Genomic DNA, 20,638 nt, shown 5'->3' with positions numbered 1-20,638 from the left:
TGCAACCTCTAAAGCAAGCCTTTCTACAGAAGAGGAAATTGAGTCCCAGGAAGGAGAAGTAACGAACCCAAGGTTATTTGGCTAGAGAATAATAGCCAGACGCATACGCCTGTCCTCCCAGGACAGCCTTTCAGCTATGCTCCAGTGTTCAGTGCTCATCTGTGTGCTAAACACCTGCCCTGACAGAGCACAGTGTGCCTGAGACTTTGAGAGAGGCTCAATATATTCTAGAGAGGCTCAACATAGTCTAGTACTGTATCCAAGTTCTTATTCTTCCCATTTAATTCCAATATATACCCCAAATTATCCCATTCCTATCTTCTAACTTGGTGTGTCTGTCAGACTATACCTGTTACATCGCAGAATTGCAGTCTTGAAAAGGACTTAAGTATCAATCATCTTCTTCCACAGATTTGGAAAGTGAGGACCAAAAAAGAAGCAAGAAATTCATGGTCTAGTAGGAATCAACAATGATATTCTTAAAGTAGTGGTTAGGTGTTATGACAGTGAGAAGGAGAGAGGGTTTCTGGAGGATATACCTGAGCTGAGGCTAATTTGAAAAGACTGGTAGGAGGTAGCAGGCAAAAGACCGAGAACACTCCAGGTGGAGGGGAGAGCATGAACAGTTATCCCTTCAGGAAAGTGGACTGCCACTGAGTTTACAGCCATCACTTCCAGGAGGCCAAGGATTGTTGATATCAACCTGGACTGTCAATGCTGTTTCTAAGCAGAATCTGTGCTCAGCTGCATAGATGAGATCTCCTCATACCTCTGGCAGGGCCTCAGGAGTCATTAGACATCTGAAATTTTGAGTGTGTCTGTTCTCTGCCAACAACAAACACTATTAAAAAAGACAGGACCCAGCCTTACTTATTCTGAATTCCCAAAGTGTTTAAAATTATATTGAGCCAGTACTTGGTTATTTCCAGAGGCTACATCCTGGCTTCCTAAGTAGATGTGATTTCCCAGAGGTTGAGAACTCATCATGTGGCAGCAAGATGGCAACAAGCAAAGCACTTGGCCCACAGTGGGCATTCGATATAAGCTCGCTGAACCAAATGCATTTCTCAATGGGCTATAAGTTCTTTAGGGCAGGCTCAGGGTCTTTATCAATCTGGTATGACCAATGTCTGACACATAGTAGGCTTTCAATAAATTTATGTTGAATGGATTTATGAACGAATTCAATAATCAAATGAACAGTATCAAGAATAGTTATCATTTTTTTTTTTAGTGCTTACTGTGTGCCAGTTACTGTACTGAGTGCTTAATTTCTCTCCCACCCCAACTTTATTGAGGTATAAAGGACAGAGAATTGTGAGATATTTCAAGTATACATCCTGATGACTTGATATACATATACATTGTGAAAGGATTCCTACCATCTACTGTAGTTAATACTATTGTACATAGTTCTCTTTTTGTTGTTGTTATACCTGAGTGCTTTACTTATATCTTCTCATCTACTCCTCCAAACAGTTTTACAGGTAAGCATTATCTCTGCCACTTATAATCAAGGACACTGATGTCCAGAGGTCTCAGATCATTATCTGGCTCCAAAGCCCACACAGGCTTTTATAGTATCTTCTGATTTCAGAGACAGTATTATTGAATTGTTCAAGTGACGTGAAACAATGCCTCAGTTAGCGGGTGAGGCACATGGGAATGCACAAAGTGTACACAGGGATTCCAGCAGTCCCCAAAGCAGGAAGGACCAGTGACAAAGCTACCCTCTTTCATAAAGAAAACCAACCAATTCTCAAAGGAGTGTGCTTTTTTTTTTTTTTTTTTTTTTTAACTTCTTTTGGTTTGTCCTATAAAATAAATTGTTACAAATGACAGTTCTTATACATTTCAATAATAAACTACAATAAATGAAAAAAGCGGAACGAATTTGAGTCCTACTTTTCTTATGTCTTTCCAAGAAAGAAAGGTGAGTCACAAGATACAAAGTAACTATCAAGTATTGCTTAAAAAGAAACAGAAAGAAGAATATATTTTAGGTAATGTACCAGGGACAATAGAAGCTTCCTGACAACTATCTCACCTTCAGCATTTGCCCCACAAAAAGAAGTGTTCCGATGGATAACCCTGGGGGCAATGAAAGATTCTTAATCAAAACAACATGAAATCAAATTATGTTCACAAGATTTTATCGATAGGAAAGAATAGTCACACAATTAAAAATATTTTTGACAAGGGTTGAAATAAAAAGAGGGGGGATTTGGCAAATTCCCAGCTAACCAGGAAATGAACCAGTACTCTTACTTCTTGGTTGGTTTACTTTCACATGAAACAAAGATCTGATGACAAATAGCCAAGACGCCACCCAGAATGGATGTGAACCCACAGGTGATTCCTGAAAGGCAGCTGATGTTAGATGAGGGTTTAGTATCAAAGGAAGGAGAGGTAGAAAAAGTTATCAGTTGAATGCTAATTACTTACACTGTAATTAGTCTTTGGGAAAAATGGGACTGTCTGTGGGTGAAATGTCTGTGGGTGAAAGGAACTATTGAATTTAGGCACTAAGACAATGGCTCCAAATCTCTCATCAGACACTCTTTAAAAAAAAAAATTTATTTATTTATTATTAATCCTTTAGAGAGAAAGGGAGAGGGATAAAGAGTTAGAAACATTGATGAGAGAGAAGTATTGATCAGCTGCCTCCTGCATCCCCCCCCCCGCCCCCCCACACACATACACACACACACTGGAGATGTACCCGCAACCAAGGTATATGCCCCTGACCCGAACTGAATCTGGGACCCTTCAGTCCCTAGGCTGATGCTCTATCCAGTGAGCCAAACTGGCCAGGGCCAGACACTATTCTTAAAAAGGGTAGGTGAAGGGGTCAGATATCATGTTGGGATTTAGATTATAGAAGATAAATTATGTGAGAGGAGTTGGCACAAGGAAGATGCTTCACAAATATTAACTGAATATAAATCTGTGAAAACTGCCTTTATTCAAAGTAAAAGGAAACCCATGGATTTCTATGAGGGAGGAGAAGTAAATAATATGTCTTTGTAGAGATATGTCAGGATGTCAAATATGAGCTGGAGAAGGACTTTGTCTGAAAATCTCTGTCAAAATGTCATTTCTGAACAAAGGGTTTGGGCTCTCTGGCCATGGACTTATACTAAGCTGTGTGAAATGCAGAGATGAATACCCCCATCCCTGTTGTCAAGAACGTCATTGATACTACAGTACCAGATGTGAAGCTCACATTCATGGCCTGACAGCTCAGTTCAGTTCCAACAAATGTTTAAAAAGACAGAAATTCCCCAGATCCAGGAAAAGGAAGAGAAACAAGAAGCAAAGTATGTCTTCCCTTTTCATCACCATTCAGCTTGCAGGTAAGAAAAAAAAAAAAAATAATAAAGGAAAACCCAAGCACAAAATAACTCATGCAGAAATGAGTCCATAGAGTAGGAATTGGGGAGGGAAGCCGTTTCTTTTCTTTTCTTTTCTTTTCTTTTCTTTTCTTTTCTTTTTTCTCTTCTCTTCTCTTCTCTTCTCTTCTCTTCTCTTCTCTTCTCTTCTCCTCTTCTCTTCTCTTCTCTTCTCTTCTCTTCTCTTCTCTTCTCTTCTCTTCTCTTCTCTTCTCTTCTCTTCTCTTCTCTTCTCTTCTCTTCTCTTCTCTTCTCTTCTTTCTTTTCTTTTCTAAAGCTAAGGGTGATCAGCCTCACTACACTGAGTCAGGTACCTGGGGAGGTAACGATGAAGGAGTGTCCAGGAATGCATGAGAGACTAACAAAATGTGAACACCTTCTAATGGGTCAGTTCTTTTGGGCAATGGAAAATGAAATGTCATCTGATGATCAGCAAACAGAATAAATCCATAATTTAAATCATGCCCAGTACATGCTCAGTACTCAGGAATTTTCCATAAGAATGCCTATAGCATGTGACAGGGCTGTGCTGGTGGCAGAGAGGGGATTTACATGGTACCCTTTTTCTGTCCATCTTGAGAGTCGGTAAGACTTTCTAAGGCCTCCACTTGCTCACTCACATGCAGAAGAGGATGCTACCTCTTTCTTAACAAAAGGGATGAGGCCATGATGTAGGAATTGTCCCAAACTGCCTCCTTCCCTTCCACCCACAAATTTACCCCTAATGCAGCTCCACTCTTTCCTCCTGGTTTAGGATGTACAGTCCACAAAATGCTGAAAAAAAAAAAAACTTCCTTGGGTAATTAATGCTACGTGTTATATATTAAAATTTATAATGCACATTAACATAGACTCAGAGAAGGAGTGATAAAAAACACACCCCTTTTTAGGTTGGTTCACTTCAGTTTCCCAAACTCATTTGGTCACAGAATTCCTTTTATAAAACATATTACCTATTACACATCTTTGGGAAAGACTTTTAGACGGGATTCCCAAATAAATATTACTCTTTGAAACAGGACTGACTACTGTCTCAAGATTGATTACCCTAAGGTGGGGGAGGGGTCCTGGCCCCAACTCTGAGCTAGAATTTCTGAGATACCGAGGGGCCAGCAGGAAATAAGGAGACCAAGCCAGAGAATACTCCTAAGGTCTCTTTTCACTGTGACACTCCATGATTCTGTTTCTCAGAAGACATCATATAGACATGCTTCTGGGATAATATAGTCACAGGGCAGAGATATATAGTGGGGAGGGTGTCAGACATCTGAGGACATATTTTCATTTCAGAATAAGTTGTACAAGTTTGGTTCTAGCTCATCTGTGTTAGTAATCAGCATGCGGGGAGCTCAAGGAGTTTCACTAGAAGAATCAAAGACCCGAGGAACAAACAAACAAAATTATGTGTCGCTGTATGGACCCCCAAGCAGGAGCACACACATATAGGTGCATACATACAGGCACACACATGCACATGAGCTATAGTTAATTAACTAGGCATATAGCAATGGAAGGCAGTGTATAGTGTTGCAGATAAAAATAGAGGCTTTGGAGTCAAACAAACATGCATTCAACTTTGCTCTGCCCCTTAGAAGCTGTGTGACTTTGAACAAGTTACTTAACCTTTCTGAGCCTGTATCCTCACCTGTAAATAAGGCTAACAGTAACTGATCCTTACAGAGCTGCTGTATGAATTTTATTACTCTAGGTCAGGTGCTGATTTGAATGTTTTAAATATATAGATGCCAATAATAGTCCTATCAATATCCCTATTTTAAAAATGAGAAAATGGAGGCACACAGAGAGTAAAAATTTGCCTGCTTTATAGCCAGTATGTGGTGAAGCTGGGTTACAAATGCAGGCAGTCTAGCTCTTAATCACTAGGCCACCCTGCATAACACAGCCCTGGGTTAGAGTAGGTCCATGATATTCCCCTGGACGACACAGACACAAATAAACAAACACCTACACCTCCCTGTCATCTCTGGCTTTTAAAATGTGCTGTTTTTATCACTGGTTTATTACATGATACAGTTCAAATGGAAAGCGTGCAGACACCAGCTTCCCGAACATCCCTATCTGGCTGCTCAAGAAACGCAGGAACGAACATATTCCTGAGAAATGTGGTTCATTCCGAACGATGACTCACAGCCACTATCTTCACAAACAGCCTGCTAATTAAACTTCCTTATGAACTCTGCTAACTAATTTTTCCAATGCATGGAGGAAAAATCATTCATTATAGACCGGAATCCAAAATCTAATAGTAATGGCACAAGTAGGATCTGTGGCATTGTAATTTGATCAGCTTGAGCATTAATAACAGACACTGATGTCTGAGAGAGTTAATCAGCTTTTGTTGATTTGCTCACAGATAACTGAACAAAACATCTGGAAGGCAGACCATAAAGCAAAGCTAGCTTATCACAGGGTTAGGGGCAGGGCAGTTAGTATTTGCTTTAACCTCATAAATCCCCTGCTTGCAATGTCCTATCTTCTGGGTGACCACTGTAACATGCTGAACTGGTATAGCACTTAGAGACTTACCAACACATTAGCAGCTCATCTAATGTCACAGCACAGTAAGGTGGAAGAAGCCTGTGTTATTATCCCCATATTATACACAACCATCTGAAGCACAGAATTGTTTGGTCCACTTAAAGTCTCCCAGCTACGGCCAGAATGAGAGATTGGTGGATCCTTCCATTTTATCATGTTGCCACTCCTAAATGTGGCCTGATTTTAAAAACAATCTCAGAAACCATCCTGACATTTTCAAATATTGAACCAAAGGCTTTCTTTCATTTACAATCTTCCAGAACCACTTAAGCGGCTGTTCGCTATCCCTGTAGCTATTTCTGAGGCTTACTGGAATGCATCATACACAGCCACACTCATGATTCAGGATGAAACAGCAAGAATGCGGGGGACACTCCAGGAACGTCTCTTGTCCCAATTGGCAGCAGCATGTGGTCAGACAGCCATCGATGGGCACGCAGGCAGAATGGCCATTTGCCAGCTGTGTGACCTTGGGCCAGTCAATTGAAACTCCAGGGGCCTTAGTTTTCTTGGCTAAAGAATGGGCCATCCTTACCTCTTGGAATGAAATGAGAAAAACAGATGGCATCTAGCAGTGCTTAATAAATGTGAGTTCTCATTCCACTTCCCTGCTTTCTCATATGCTGTCTCCTACTTCTGGCTTGGAATCCCATAATGGAGGACTGAATCAGGAAAAGCTATTCCATTTCCCTTTCCTCTCTTTATCCATTTGTTGGCCCAAAGGTAGGATTGTTGGTGAGAGGGGGGAAAAAGTTATGAGACAGAATCTTCCACTTATAGGTTGCTTTAATTTACAAGTGCCCTCAGAAATACCACCATGTGAAGGTAAGGCGATGTTTTATCTTCTTACTGAATATTGAGAGAATGGAAGTCTAAGGGGATAAAGTGACTTAGGCAAAAACCACCAGTTAAGTGTATCTGAGTGAAGGCTGGGGGATGGGCTGGACTTCATTAAAGTCTCTCACTTCTGGTTGGTTCATTGCACTGTGTCTGGTATTTCTGTCAAGGAAGGATTTGGATGGAATATGTTTTCAGGGTGAGGAGCATGCTGGGAAAAGAAAAAATGGCTGAGGATGAGTTCCAGTTTCCAAGGTGAGGACTAGGAAGTAAGAGGAACATTCAATTTTCCTGTGTGTTGTCAGGCTCAGGGTCCTGGGCAGTGGGGAACCTGCCAGAACTCACTGGATTCAGCAGGAACCTTCACCAGGAAGGCAGAGGCAGAGGACTGAAGTTCCAGGGTGCCCAACCTCAGGGTTTGAGGACTGAAGAGATTTGGAGCCAGGAACACCTCAGCAAGAAAGCCCCTTCAAAACACCTCTGGCCCCTGCTGACACATGTGTCCATGAGACAGGAACTCCGCCAAGGCAGCTTGTCTGTGTCTGCCTGCTCTGGCCATGAAAAACAAGTAAATCAAATCAATAGGAGTTCAAGCAAGAAAACGAGCAAAGGAAAACACTATGTATGTGATCTCAGGCTTCACATCTCATCTGTATACAGCTGGCAACTCTCTCCACAGTTGTGGGTGTGATGGGAACAGGGGTGGGGCCAGGATCCTGGTTTCTGCTTGAGAATGGGCTCAAGTTGTCAGCATCCAGTTTTTTTTTTTAATATAAAGAAACTCAGGTTAGGTGGTCTGTTACTTTTCAGAGAAGTTACCTCACCACATTTAATTCCCAAATTTTCCTTCTCATCTCCTGTTACCATTCTACACCCATTTCCTACTTTTGCCTGGCTTTGAAAAAAAAAAAAATCTATGAGTATTTTAGTTTTAGCTCTTTTCCATATTATCTTATAAGCCATTACAAATCCTTTTTGGATCAAATGGCATATAAATAAGTAAGAAGATGGAAAGAGAGGGCAGGATGGAAAAGAAACAAAGCGAGGAAAAAGAGAAGGACAAGGAAAATAAGAAGCCACGGGCTCTTGACTCAAGTCTTCTTTGGGCTGCACTGGCCTCATTTTTAAAGTGAGACAGATATTGCCTCTATTGGCTATTTCAACAGGGTCAGAGGAAGTACTAAGTCTAAAAGCCTTTGAAAAAAAACAAGAAGGAAAACACTGAGGGTTAATGAGAATACATTTTATGCTCAGACCACCAATAAAATGATTTAATTTGATTCACAATGTTTGTGAGGAGAAGTTTCTTAGCAGACATAAAAATTAGACTAATTAACCCTACTACCGTGTTTCCCCAAAAATAAGACATCCTCCGAAAATAAGACCTTACAGGTTTCCTTCTGAGTGAAATATAAGGCATCCCCCAAAAATAAGGCCCCACTAGGCTAAACATGAGAGATTTGGTCCACTGATTCTGAAAGAAATGGAGTCACAAGAAATTCACCAGGAAATTTAGGAATTGGATTGTTATGATGATGTTCCAGAAGATGATGACATGATTGTCATTGAATAAATGAGTAAATTCTTGATACTGTAGGATTCACAGTTTGTCTGGTTTGTGTTGACAACTACCGTACTACCGTACCGTATAGAGGTAATAAATTTCCTTTATTTTCATTTAACAATAAATGTGTACCGTATTCTTCTTCATGGAAAAATAAGACATCCCCTGAAAATAAGATCTAGCGCATATTTGGGAGCAAAAATTAATATAAGACACTGTCTTATTTTTGGGGAAACAGGGTAGCTAGTTGTGTCCACTTAATGTTGATGGGGCCTTGCGTCTCACCAGATATCCAACAACAAAACAAGGGCCAAGCAGAAAACCTCACTTATAAGGCAGCGAGAAACTGAAATAGGTGGGAAGTCACTGAGAGAACATGTACCTGACCTCAGTGAGATAGACAATGATTCTCAACTCACAGATGCCAGGAGAAGTCTGAATATTGACCAGCTCCTTCTGTGTTAGGTCACGTTATTTATTTAGCAAATTTATTTATGCTGTGTTAGCACAGGTTATCTGGAGACTTGGGTTCAAATCTCTGCCCCACTACTTATTAGCTGTGACCTTAGATAAACACTTGACCTCTCTGAGTTACAGTTATTTCAACATAAAGAGAGTACTTACTCACAGAGTAGTCCTGACTGTTCTATTCACTATCCCTTGCGGATGTCTCTGAAGCTTGGCTCAGCTACTTCCTCTACATGGACCTGTCTCCTACAATCTACTCTTTACCAAGTTCAAGGCTCACTCCTGTCTGACACTTGTTCCGAGAACCCCAGCCCACGGCCATCTTTTTCTCCTTTGAACACGTATAGCTGATGTCTTCATCTTCATTCAACAGAAGCAGAGTGGTAAAGTAACAGAAACAGCAAGACCATGGCTTTGCAGTTAGACAGATCTAGTCCCACTGTCTAGCTGATTCTAAGCCCTGGCTTTATCTGTAAAATGGGGATGATACTACTGATCATGCATAACTGATATAAAGCTACAGTGAGGTAACATATATAGCTGACACATAATAGGCATTCCATCAAACCTCCAACTTTGCAGTATTGTTAGAGCACATTTGTGCTATCTTTCCAATGAAATGTAAGAGCCAGGGTCAGGAAGAGTGAGTTTGGGCCGAGGTGAAAAACAAAACAAAAATGCCCATAAAATAGCAAAGTGGATGTGTACATGGTATGCATTATGAGCAGGCTCCCTGCCCCATCCAGGCTGCAGGCTGTGGTAGGGCCCGTTTGGTCCTGGCTTCCCTGACTCATTTGCCTCTTTAGCAGCAACACGTGGGCACAAACTATGTCTTAACCTCTTCTTGGCTTCCTTACAGACCCAGAAACAGAATTTCATAGAAGAGAAGGGAATAACATTTGTCTGGTCTGAGAAGGAAAGACACAAAATAAATACTGTTGGCTGATTGAAAATGTTCTACAAAGGTAAAAGCCTTAGACCAATATATGGTCTCAATCTGAATTTTATCTTCTCTCCAAACTAGAAAAATCTTCTATCAAAGCTCCATTTGGGGACTGTAGAGAAAATGAAAAGGCAACTAAAGATCTTTAGTTCTTATAAGGAATAGAGACATACAGAGCTCATCAGCTAAGAGCACTAAGAGATGTGGAATGGGGGTGGGGGAGCAGATTGAAAAAGGAAATCACCACTACCACGCCTCCCAGAGGACAAGAGAAATGTGAATTTCCCATTAACACATCTCAGAAAGGCTTTCTTCCTACCCTGAAGCTGGTGACTTACATTTTTAGATAATGTGTGGAAATTTCAGTTTGACATCACCTTCCTGCTTAGTTCCTTGTCTCAATCAACCAGGTCATTTTACAGAGAAGAGGGGAGTGAGCAAGTGAGTCTGTGTGGGAGTGTGTGTGTATATATGTGTGGGGGGAAGGAAGGGAGGCTGGTGAACAGGGAATTGGGCTTACGAACCAAACAGTCAGCTAAAGTACAGAAATAGAAAAGCCTTAAAATACCCAGGCCTGATTCACATCCTAGGTAAAAATCCTTTGAGACATCTCTCCTGGTTATCCGTGTTTGGAAGCAGGGCAGAATCGTCTGATTTGGAAGGGAAGATGAAGAGGACTATAGCCAGGGGACAAAAGGAAATCATACCTGACTACCACCATCCTTGGGGGTGGGGTGAGGGAATTGTCAATAGAAGCAGATTGTATCTGTATAAACTCTAAACTTCAAAGCTACACTCAATTTCCAACCTGTCCTAATTAGGAAGGATAGGGGGTCATTGATTAGCCTTGATGGGTAAGTAAGAGACATGATGATTATGGTTTGCTGGTTGCACTTAACCTTCTGACATTCTCCAAATTCCCCTTAATAAGGCAGACTTCTATTCCTCCATTTTGTAATCCCATTCGGCTGCCAAATCCTCTCCATACTTAAAAAATTTTCCATTCACCCTCAACAATATATCTCCCCAAGTCAACAAATGGAAATTATTTTATTCTTCTTTGTGAAATACATATAAGATGACTGGAGAGAGGTGATAGATAAAATGACAAATGCAAATATGCCTGATTTTCCTCTGAATTTGGGAGATACATTGCACTGTATCAAGCATATTTGTAAAATCAGTAGCAAAATGTACTTATAAATGCCACTATTTCCTCCATCCTTCCTAACACTAATGAATATCCCTCTGATGTGCATGAATCTGCTTTGGTTTTGTTTTGTTCATTTGCTTTGCTTTTTAGGTTCCCATGTAAGTGAAATCATGTGATATTTGTCTTTCTTTGTGTGACTTATTTCACTTAGTATAATACTCTCCAAGTTGATCTATGCCGTTGCAAATGGTAAGATTTCCTTTTCTTTATGGCTGAGTAATATTCCATTGTATATATGTACCCTAGATTTTTTTTTATCCATTAATCTATCAGTAGAGTCTTAAATGAAGATGGGTTGCTTCCATATCTCAGCTATTGTAAATGATGCTGGAATGAACATAGGGTAGCATATAATTTTTTGTCTTAGTTTTATTTTATTTTCTTGATATATATATATACCCAGAAGTGGAAGGGTCATACGGTAGTTCCATTTTTTGAGAAAACTCCATTCTATTTTCCATCGTGGCTATACCAATCTGCATCCTAGCAAAGTGCACAGGGGTTCCCCTTCTCCACATTTTCACCAATACTTACTACTTTTTGTCTTTTTTTTATACTGTCCATTCTGACAGGTGTGAGGTGGTATCTTATTGTGGTTTTGATTTGCATTTCCCTAATGATCAGTGATGTTGAACATCTTTTCATGTGTCTGTTGTCTATATATCTACATGTCTTCTTTGGAAAAATGTCTATTTGAGGTCCTCTGGTTTTAAAAAATATTGAGTTGTATGAATTCATTATATATTTTAGATATCAACTTCTTACTAAATATATTGTTTGCACCAACATAATTATTTAAATTAGCTACTCTTTTTAAAGCATTTAATAGTGCTCAGAACACCCATAAGGCACGCAAAAACCTACAAAAGCTGCTGTTGTCATTTTTCTTTTTCTTTGTTATGTGCATAAGAAATTATGCCAATAAACTCACCTTAGGGCTGAATGAACATTTCAGGAGTGAATTCAAAGCACCTACGTATTTCAGGAGTTTTCAGAGCCTTTTATTGTTTATAAAGTTATTTCAGAAATAAAACTCAATCACATTCCCATAATGTCCCTATTTAACAGTGAATGAGGTAAGATAAAGCAATCCACAGCCCTCACTCTCCTGTCCCTCTTCAGCCCGAGAGACTGAATTCCATGTGCCTCTTGGCCTCAATGATGTAACAGACTCCCCTCCTCCCATCCTCCCATCCCATTGCTGTTGCCCATGTCCCACATCTCATCTACTGAGAGGGACACACAGAATTATTAGCATTTTCCAAAAAAGAACAGAAGTTACCCAGTGTCACGGACTCAAAGCTGACTTGGTTCCTTTAATTAGGGGATGTGATTCCTGATACAAAGGCAGTGACTACATATTCATCTGGCTGTTCACAGCAGTGAAGTTTTTTTGTGTTTTTTTTGGCCTTATTCTACCTTTTCCACAGAGTGAGAACAGTAACTAAGCCAAAGATGTGTTATAAAGGAAGAAATGAGGAGATGGATTAGAGGTGGGGTTTAGAAAATGTTATCTTTTTTGGTAGGGCTGCAACTTCGGACTACCATAATTCTGGGGTATGCTTAACTTCACCTGGCGATGCTGCTTCATGTTAGACTGCTGCTTCCAAAGCATGCCCTAGCTTCACTTCCTTTGTCCAAATTGCAGGAGAATAAAAAGGCTGCCGTTCTTAGACTGGAGTTTTAGCTCAATTCCTTTGCTTCCCCTTCTCTACCTAAATCTGAATTATATCTTTCAAAGCTTTCCCAACAGCTCCAGCTAACACAGACCTCACCCTTTCTCAAACATTCACAGCCCTGATAGTCTGCTTCATATTCCAGCCACTACATGTAATCAATAATGGTCAGTTTCATCCACCCTGTCCTCAGAACTCCTGTCAGAACTCTCACTTGCCTGAAATGGATAGAAAACTACTCTTAAAAATGATACTCCATGGGTACATGAAGACATTAAGTAAAAATAGAATTATTATTATTATTTTATCACTGTGATGCTAAAAAATATAAACTCTGATGGGTAGATCAAAACTGTTTGTTACTGTACACTAATTTATATCTAGGGATTTTTCTGTTACCTTTTTTCTCCTTTCTCTATTGGTTTTGGAGTGAGGTGATAATAAGATAAACGATTATCAAAATGCAATTCAGCATTCCAGATCTGCTGGCTTTGAGACATACCCTTACCACCTAACTCTATCCTGCCTAAACCATATGTTTCCTTCCCTAAAACACTGATTGTCTAGGAACCTGGATTCAGTAACACAATCTTAAAGCTTGTAGAAACAAAAAGATATCCAAATAAAAAATAAGAAACGAATTCAATTCTCTGCAGTCCAAGGGAATAGTATAATTCCACCGAGGGTTTTGGTGTTCTCCGCCTGAGTTTCTAGGTTGCACTAGTCCTTGCTGACCACAGTCCACTTCCCTTTCTCTCCAGCAGCAGAGGCTGCAAGTGGATGAAGGGGAAAAAAGAAAGGACACAGCTTCCAGGGTTATTGTACGTCCATGGCTGCACACAAAAGCAACTTGAGACATACGTTTTCTCTCCCCGGTATCTAGATTATCTTGATAAGTGTCCTTTCCCAATTGGAAAAAGAAGAAAATCTAGTAGCTCTGAGAAGATAAATATCAGAGATGTCCAAAAGCACTGTAAGGAAATCTTAAACCTGGCACTTTCAGTAAATTTGGCTTTACTCTGAAGGCTGATGTGTGTTCTCAGAGGAAGATAAATATTATTATCTTTGCCTCCTGTTATACACAAGAATCTTATTTTTTTTTTAAAGGACTTAAAGCCACAGTGCATACTAGGCAGACTCTCCAGAGAGTGGCCAGCAACCACTACTCAGAGGAACCCAACACTTCACTGGGTTACGGGAATGAGCATTGGGCAGAGATCTTCACTTAGCATAGACTAGAGCAACCTGCACATGTTTCCAGATGAGATCATGCTTTTGGAAACTGGGGGTGACTCCCAGCTCCACCATCTGCTAATAACTGGGATGCCTGATTCCGTTACTCACCCTCATTAAGCTTCAGTATCCTCATGTAAGGATATGGAGGCTGTTCTCAGTGTTAAGTGAAATAAGGTCTGTCCAGGCCTTAGTAAGTATCTGGACTAGAGTAAGTACCTGATGAATGAAAGCAATTATGTCCTCAGTATCACAACACTTAAGTACATGCCCAGACTTCCCTTCTGTGTTCTCAAATGGAAAATACATTGACAACCACAGCAAGGAGTGAATCCAGCCTGCTGGCAATGCCATCAACAAAGGTTCACTCTCTCTCTGTGTCCCTGTCTCTCTGTGTGTGTCTCTCTCTCCTCTTCCAATAACTATTCTACCTATATCTCTATATCTATCTATCTATCTATCTATCTATCTATCTATCATCATCATCGTCATCTACCTATCTTAGAACCTTCTAAGGAGGAATCTATTATAGTGTCTTAGAGAGTGTTTTGGGCTTGAAATACTTAATCTTGAATTCTTACCTCTTTGCCACCTCCCATCCCCCAATCCTCTCACTGGATATTTAGAACTCCTTATAAACTTCACAGGATTGAGATGCATTGAGATCTGTAGGAGGTGTTGAACGAAAAGGGGGGACTGGGATGTTAAAAATCAGGGCAACAAAAATACCTATGATGTCATTTCCCCTGACTTCTGAACCAACAGCAGCAGCCTTTTTACTCGCCTGCTATGGTCCCTCACCTCTCCCAGCCTGTGTTGTCACTCACCCTCAATTGTAGGCTCAGAGGGTCTTCGATTAGAGCGATTCCCACTCCTTCTCCATCTCTCCACAGCCCCATCTCTCCCTCCTCCTCTGACTTTGAGCATAGCCAATTAAACCTGAACAACGGGTGGATGGAGGAAATATGCTGCATCTATGGAATGGTACAGCAGGGACCAATTTCACTGTTAATTTAAAATGCTAGAATTAATTAGGTAGTGTAAATGAAGAATTTAATAAGCACTCTTTACAACCACAAGTTCTACTTTTATTAAACACTGCTACCAAATGAGGGCAAATATCTACAGTCTCTCTTCGTTTCCTTGCCTCATTCCCATAAGTTCTCTGCAAATAAAATTCTCTTTTCTGGCCTGCATTAAAAATTGCATAATGATAAATTCATGCTTGAATTATATTTTTACTTTCAACCCATAAGCTTCTTCCTTAAGCTCAGATGCTATTGTATGTCTCTGCTTGGGCTGGGGAGGGTGCTAAACAAACCAAAGTTGACAATTTTGGTTTTGTATACCAAATTAAAGGCTGTCTTGGAAGCTGTCACTCTTATTCAAATGCACTCGGTGAACTACCAAATTAGCATTCTTTCAGTAAAGGAATCTGCTTGTTTAAATGTGCGTCTTTAGAAAACAAGGAAAAACACCATGAATCAGTACTTCACAAAAACCTCACTACGTTTTAAGGGAACTCTTTTGAAAGGTGATTAATAATATTCACTAATATAGCTGGAAGAGTCCCTATTTAGAAGGCAAAGCTACACCAAAAACACATTTTCTATATAGGAGTGGGAGGAAGAATCAGATGGTTAACTGGTTTGAATTTGGTTTGAATTATCATCCTATTATATAAAAATTATTCTGGAATCTAAACATTGGCTTTCAGAGAGCACAGGCAATTCTGTCTATTTATTTAAAATTTTTTTATTTAATAAATATTTATTGTTCAGATCATTACAATTGTTCCTCTTTCCCCCCATAGCTCCCCTCCACCCAGTTCCCACCCCACCCTCTGCCCTTCTCCCCCTTCCCACTGTCCTCATCCATAAGTGTATGATTTTTGTCCAGTCTCTTCCCTTACCCCCAATGCCCCTTTACCCTGAGAATTGTCAGTCCATTCCCTTTCTATGGCCCTGATTCTATTATATTTACCAATTAATTCTGTTCATCAGATTTTTTTTTTCCACTTGAATTTTAGATTCACTTGTTGATGGATATATATTTATTGTTCATAATTTTTATCTTTACCTTTTTCTTCTTTGTCTTCTTAATGAATACCATTCAGCATTTCATAAAATATTGGTTTGGTGGTGATGAACCCCTTTAGCTTTTTCTTATCTGTGAAGCTCTTTATCTGACCATCAATTCTGAATGATAGCTTTGCTGGATAGAGTAATCTTGGTTGTAGGTTCTTGCTATCCATCACTTTGAATATTTCTTGCCACTCCTGTCTGGCCTGTATAGTTTTTGTTGAGAAACCAGCTGACAGTCGTATGGGTGCTCCCTTGTAGGTAACTGTTTTTCTCTTGCTGCTTTTAATATTCTCTCTTTGCCTTTTGCTCTTGGCATTTTAATCATGATGTGTCTTGGTGTGGTCCTCTTTGCATTCCTTTTGTTTGGGGTTCTGTGCACTTCCTGGACTTGTAAGTTTATTTTTTTCACCAGGTGGGAAAAGTTTTCTGTCATTATTTCTTCAAATAGGTTTTCGGTATCTTGCTCTCTCTCTTCTTCTGGAACCCCCATAATTTGGATGTTGGTATGCTTGAAGTTGTCCCAGAGGCTCCTTACACTATCTTCATATTTTTGGGTTCTTTTCTGGTTGAGTGTTTTTTGCTTCTTTGTACTTCAAATCTTTGACTTGATTCTTGCAATCCTCTAGTGTGCTGTTAGATCTCTCTATAATATTTTTTATTTCAGTCAGTGTATGCGTAATTTCTAGTTGGTCCTTTTTCATATCCTCTAGGGCAGGGGTCTTCAAACTTCTCTCATTATGAGAATCACCTGGTGGAGGTGTTAAAACACAGATTCCTGATAGCACTTCTTATAGTTGGGATCCGGGAATCTGTGTTTTAACAACTCCACCAGGTGATTCTCATAATGAGAGAAGTTTGAAGACCCCTGCTCTAGGGTTTTGCTAAATTTATTGGCCTTTTCTAGAAAATTCTTGAAAAACCTTATAACAGTGGTTTTAAACTCTATATCCAGTTGTTTGTTTTCCTCCATTTCTTTCATTTGTGACCTGTTTCTTTGTCTCTGCATTTTGGCTGCTTCTATGTGTTGATAGAGTGGTTCTGTGTGGTAGGTGTCCTACAGAGCCCAGTGGCTCAGCCTTCCCAGTTACCTGAGGTGGACACTCTTGGTGCTCTCCTTTGTGGGCTGTGTGCACAGTCTTGTTGTAGTTAAGCCTTGATTGTTGTAGGTATCACTGGGAGGAATTGACCTCCAGGCCAGTTGACTGTGAGGATCAGCTGTGTCTACACTGGGAGAACTTCTGTGCTGGAGACACCCTTATGAAACAAAACCTGCAAAAGCCTTATGCTCAGCTTGGATGGGGCAGAGTCTCAGGGCAGAGCAGACAGCATTGGTTTCCCGTTAGCTCTGCCTTAATAGACCCTTGTGTCTCAGTATCCCTTGGTAATCACTGCAAGCACCTCTGAGAGAAAGCTGCTTTTGAGTTCTGCCCACTGCCAGACAGTCCAGTTTCTCTTGAATGAGTCTGAGTCTCCAAAGTCTCACCCAGAACTGGAGTTCAGTGCAGTCAGGACCTTTTCTCTCCCTCTTATTTGAGAAAGCCAGTCATGCACTCAGTTGCCTGCCCTCTCCGCACGCATGCCTAGATACCTCTGCCTCCCGTAGTTGCTCTGAGTCTCAGTGTGCTTTTCTCTTTCCTGACAGTCCAGTTTCACCCCATATGAGTCTGGGTCCCCAGAGTCTTGTCCAGAACTGGAGTTCAGTGCAGTTGGGAGTTTTTATCTCTCTCCTGCTTGAGAAAGCCAGCCACACACTCAGTTGCCAGTCCTCTCTGTCCTCGCATCTCAGTACCTCTGCTTCCTGCAGCTCCTGTGAGTCTCAGTGTGCTTTTCTCTTTCCTTCTAGTTGTAGAATTTCCAATCAGCCAGCCTTCCTGTGGTTCTAGATGTTATCTGTTTTGTCTTTTAGTTGTAGTTTTGAAATTGTTGTGTGAGGCAGCAGTTTAGGTATTTACCTATGCCGCCATCTTGGTTTCTCCCTGCAATTCTATTTAAGAATGGATGATTCAATGTTCTGGGGCAAGATCATAAAAGCCCTTGTCCTATTTGGAGACCTTGATAAAAATCTCTCTGTTCTAGCCACTCCCTTGAAACATATGAACTGTATCTATAATAAGAACATCTCCCTTTAATGAGTGACTGCTCTGCAATAGGCATGGTGCTGGGTAGCATACATCTATTCTTTCATTTAATCCTCACAATAAACCTGTTGAAATAACTATTATTTTCCAATTTTAAAGATGAGAAAATGGTGCTTGAAGGATTATGTGACATACTTTTTTACAATTATTTTAGTTTTGTGGTTTTGAAAAGTACTTAATTTAAATGGGGGACAGATTTACATGGGAATTAGAAAATTAAAGAATACACATACACACACAAACACACACATACATTGAGTTCTCTGATTTAAGACCAAGATGACGAAGCTTCCTATTTTAATGAGAGAGTTTCCTTTTTCTTATATAGGCTAGTTGCTCATCAATTAAACTGTTCAGAGAAAGAAAATAAAAGTCAACACTCAAGGAAAAAAAAAAAAAAAAGACAAATGCTTACAGGTGTGTTTGAATGATTTTAGGAGTGGAGTACCAAGAACAGCTATCTCACTGCTGTCATGTAGCCCAATGTTTTTCTAAAAAAAATTTTTTTCACTTCCAAAAAGATTGTAGGGAAATTCCCCAATAATTAGTGTCATTAGGTCCTCAATGAATGCTGTGGGGAAAAATCAGAACCTAAAAACCTCAAGTACTGAAGTTATATAAGCTATTATTTCACTTTCAAGTAAAAAGTCTCTGACTTCTTAAAGAGTATTTCCAAAACAAACAAATAAAATAAAATACCTCAAATGCAGATCTTCATTGAGCATCTCCCTCCTACTGCAGAGTAGTTTCACTCCAGAGTAGTCTGCTATTCTCAGGGTTTATTTCTCCCACCTCAGGGACATGGGCAGTTGTGACCTCCTTCCACAAGTCCACCTAACACTGTCTCACACATAGAAGAATATCGACACACACAAACCCAATGTTTGAGAGGAAAGGGATAAGTAGATAAAAACTAACATGGAGCATATTGAGGGCAGAGAACAGAATAGAGAACTAAAGAACAAAGGGAAGGGGTGGTTGATTAAGAATAAAAGGTGATAAAACCAAAATATTATTTCACAGAAAGTAAAGTTGAGGAAGCTCCAAATTCTTCATCTCTCAGTCCTACCAATTCTCAGTGTGGTTTTCTACAGTGCACACACGTATGAGTTTATGACTGTGTGCCCATGCTATACTTGAATGCAGGATCCACACTGTAGACAGATGCATCACCATGCATTTCTACTAAGGTTTGAACATCTAATGGAACATCACAGCAGCAGATTCCAAGCCTAAAATGTTGACGAAAAACATACCTGTAATTTTGTCTCTCACGAGTTTGCAGGATTCTATTTCACCAATGCTTCCAAAGAGACTCCTGAATTCCTCTTGGGTCATATTCTGGGGTAAATAGTTGACTATGAGGTTGGTTTTGCTGTCATCTGTGGCTGCCCCTGTCTGCATGGGAGAAGGACAGTTTCTATTGTTGCTGGAGGGTCCATTGCTTGTATTGGATGTCGGGCCATTTGACACCTGAGGCTCCATGGTGCTAATTATCTAAACAAAAATAAAAATAACAAAAATAAGCCTTCTGAAATAACTAAAGTATTTTTCAAGATTTAATTTAATTTTTTGAAAAGAAAAAGAGAACAAGATAGAACAAGATGGCGCACAAGAGACTGGGTTGTGAACGTAGCCAATTTAGAAGCATGTTTTAAACCAAAATGTTAAACTCCCCTTGCTATTTTTAGGCCAGCCCATAGATTTTGAACACAGACTAGCATGCAGTGGGAACTCTCCCATTATTTTGTTAATGAAAAGCTAATTCCTGTTTTCATTACACAATCACTCTCAGAAATGTATACTTAAGCCACACCAAATTATAATTAAAATGTAAAGTAATAATCATGATTAAAATTATAGTTCCATTAAAGCTGAAAAAGCTAAATATAGAGGGCTACACTCATAAGATCAAATACAGTACCTGTTTATTAACTATCTCCTAATGTGAAATGACATCGAATTAAGTAGAGCTGTTTCATATAGAAAGGGTTTAGATTTTCACTGATGCTTAATCACTGATCAAACTTCAGATTTCATGAGTGCATACTGGGGAACTACAAAGTCTATCTACTGCTATTTCGACCTAGCCACTCTGTCACTATTTCTCCTGGACCTCTATTAAAATAAAACACTAGGAAGGAAAAGCTCACTCTAGGTTTCCACCTTAGGTCCCGCACATCCTGAGGTTGTCCTTCCACACATTACTCAAAAAGAACTTTCTCTGCATTTAAATAGTTAATTAAAGATTTCCACAAATGTCTCTACCTTCAAGGAATTTACTGTCTACAGAGGACACAGACAGGCAAGCAGATTGCAGAAGGACAATAGACTTGCAGTGGAGTAATTAACCCTGATAACAGGATAGTGGGGTTCAGGGAAAAGTATTAAGAAGATAATGCTAGGATGAAGTTTTTATGGAAAATGGGTTTAATTTCATAGAAATAGGTCATGAAGATGCCCATACCATATGATAAACATGGAGAATCACAAAATTTCAGAGCTGGAAGACACTGAATGGAATAAAATCT

General features: G+C 39.9%; 1 protein-coding gene across 9 annotated transcripts in view; it reads right to left on the bottom strand.

Annotated features, from left to right (window-relative positions):
- ELAVL4 (ELAV like RNA binding protein 4) overlaps positions 1 to 20,638 on the bottom strand; it is a 139,147-nt gene that overhangs the window by 33,448 nt on the left and 85,061 nt on the right. For all 9 annotated transcript variants that reach the window (XM_036446619.2, XM_036446621.2, XM_036446612.2 and 6 more), the window contains one exon: positions 19,364 to 19,604. In XM_036446619.2, coding sequence (XP_036302512.1) covers positions 19,364 to 19,604 — 241 coding nt within the window. The remainder of the gene's footprint in view (positions 1 to 19,363; positions 19,605 to 20,638) is intronic.

The sequence above is a fragment of the Pipistrellus kuhlii genome, unplaced genomic scaffold (genome assembly GCF_014108245.1).
Source record: "Pipistrellus kuhlii isolate mPipKuh1 unplaced genomic scaffold, mPipKuh1.p scaffold_m20_p_2, whole genome shotgun sequence".
In the NCBI taxonomy this organism is placed as follows: Eukaryota; Metazoa; Chordata; class Mammalia; order Chiroptera; family Vespertilionidae; genus Pipistrellus; species Pipistrellus kuhlii.
Note: the sequence above shows the minus strand (reverse complement) of the source record. Positions and strands in the feature narration are given on the sequence as shown.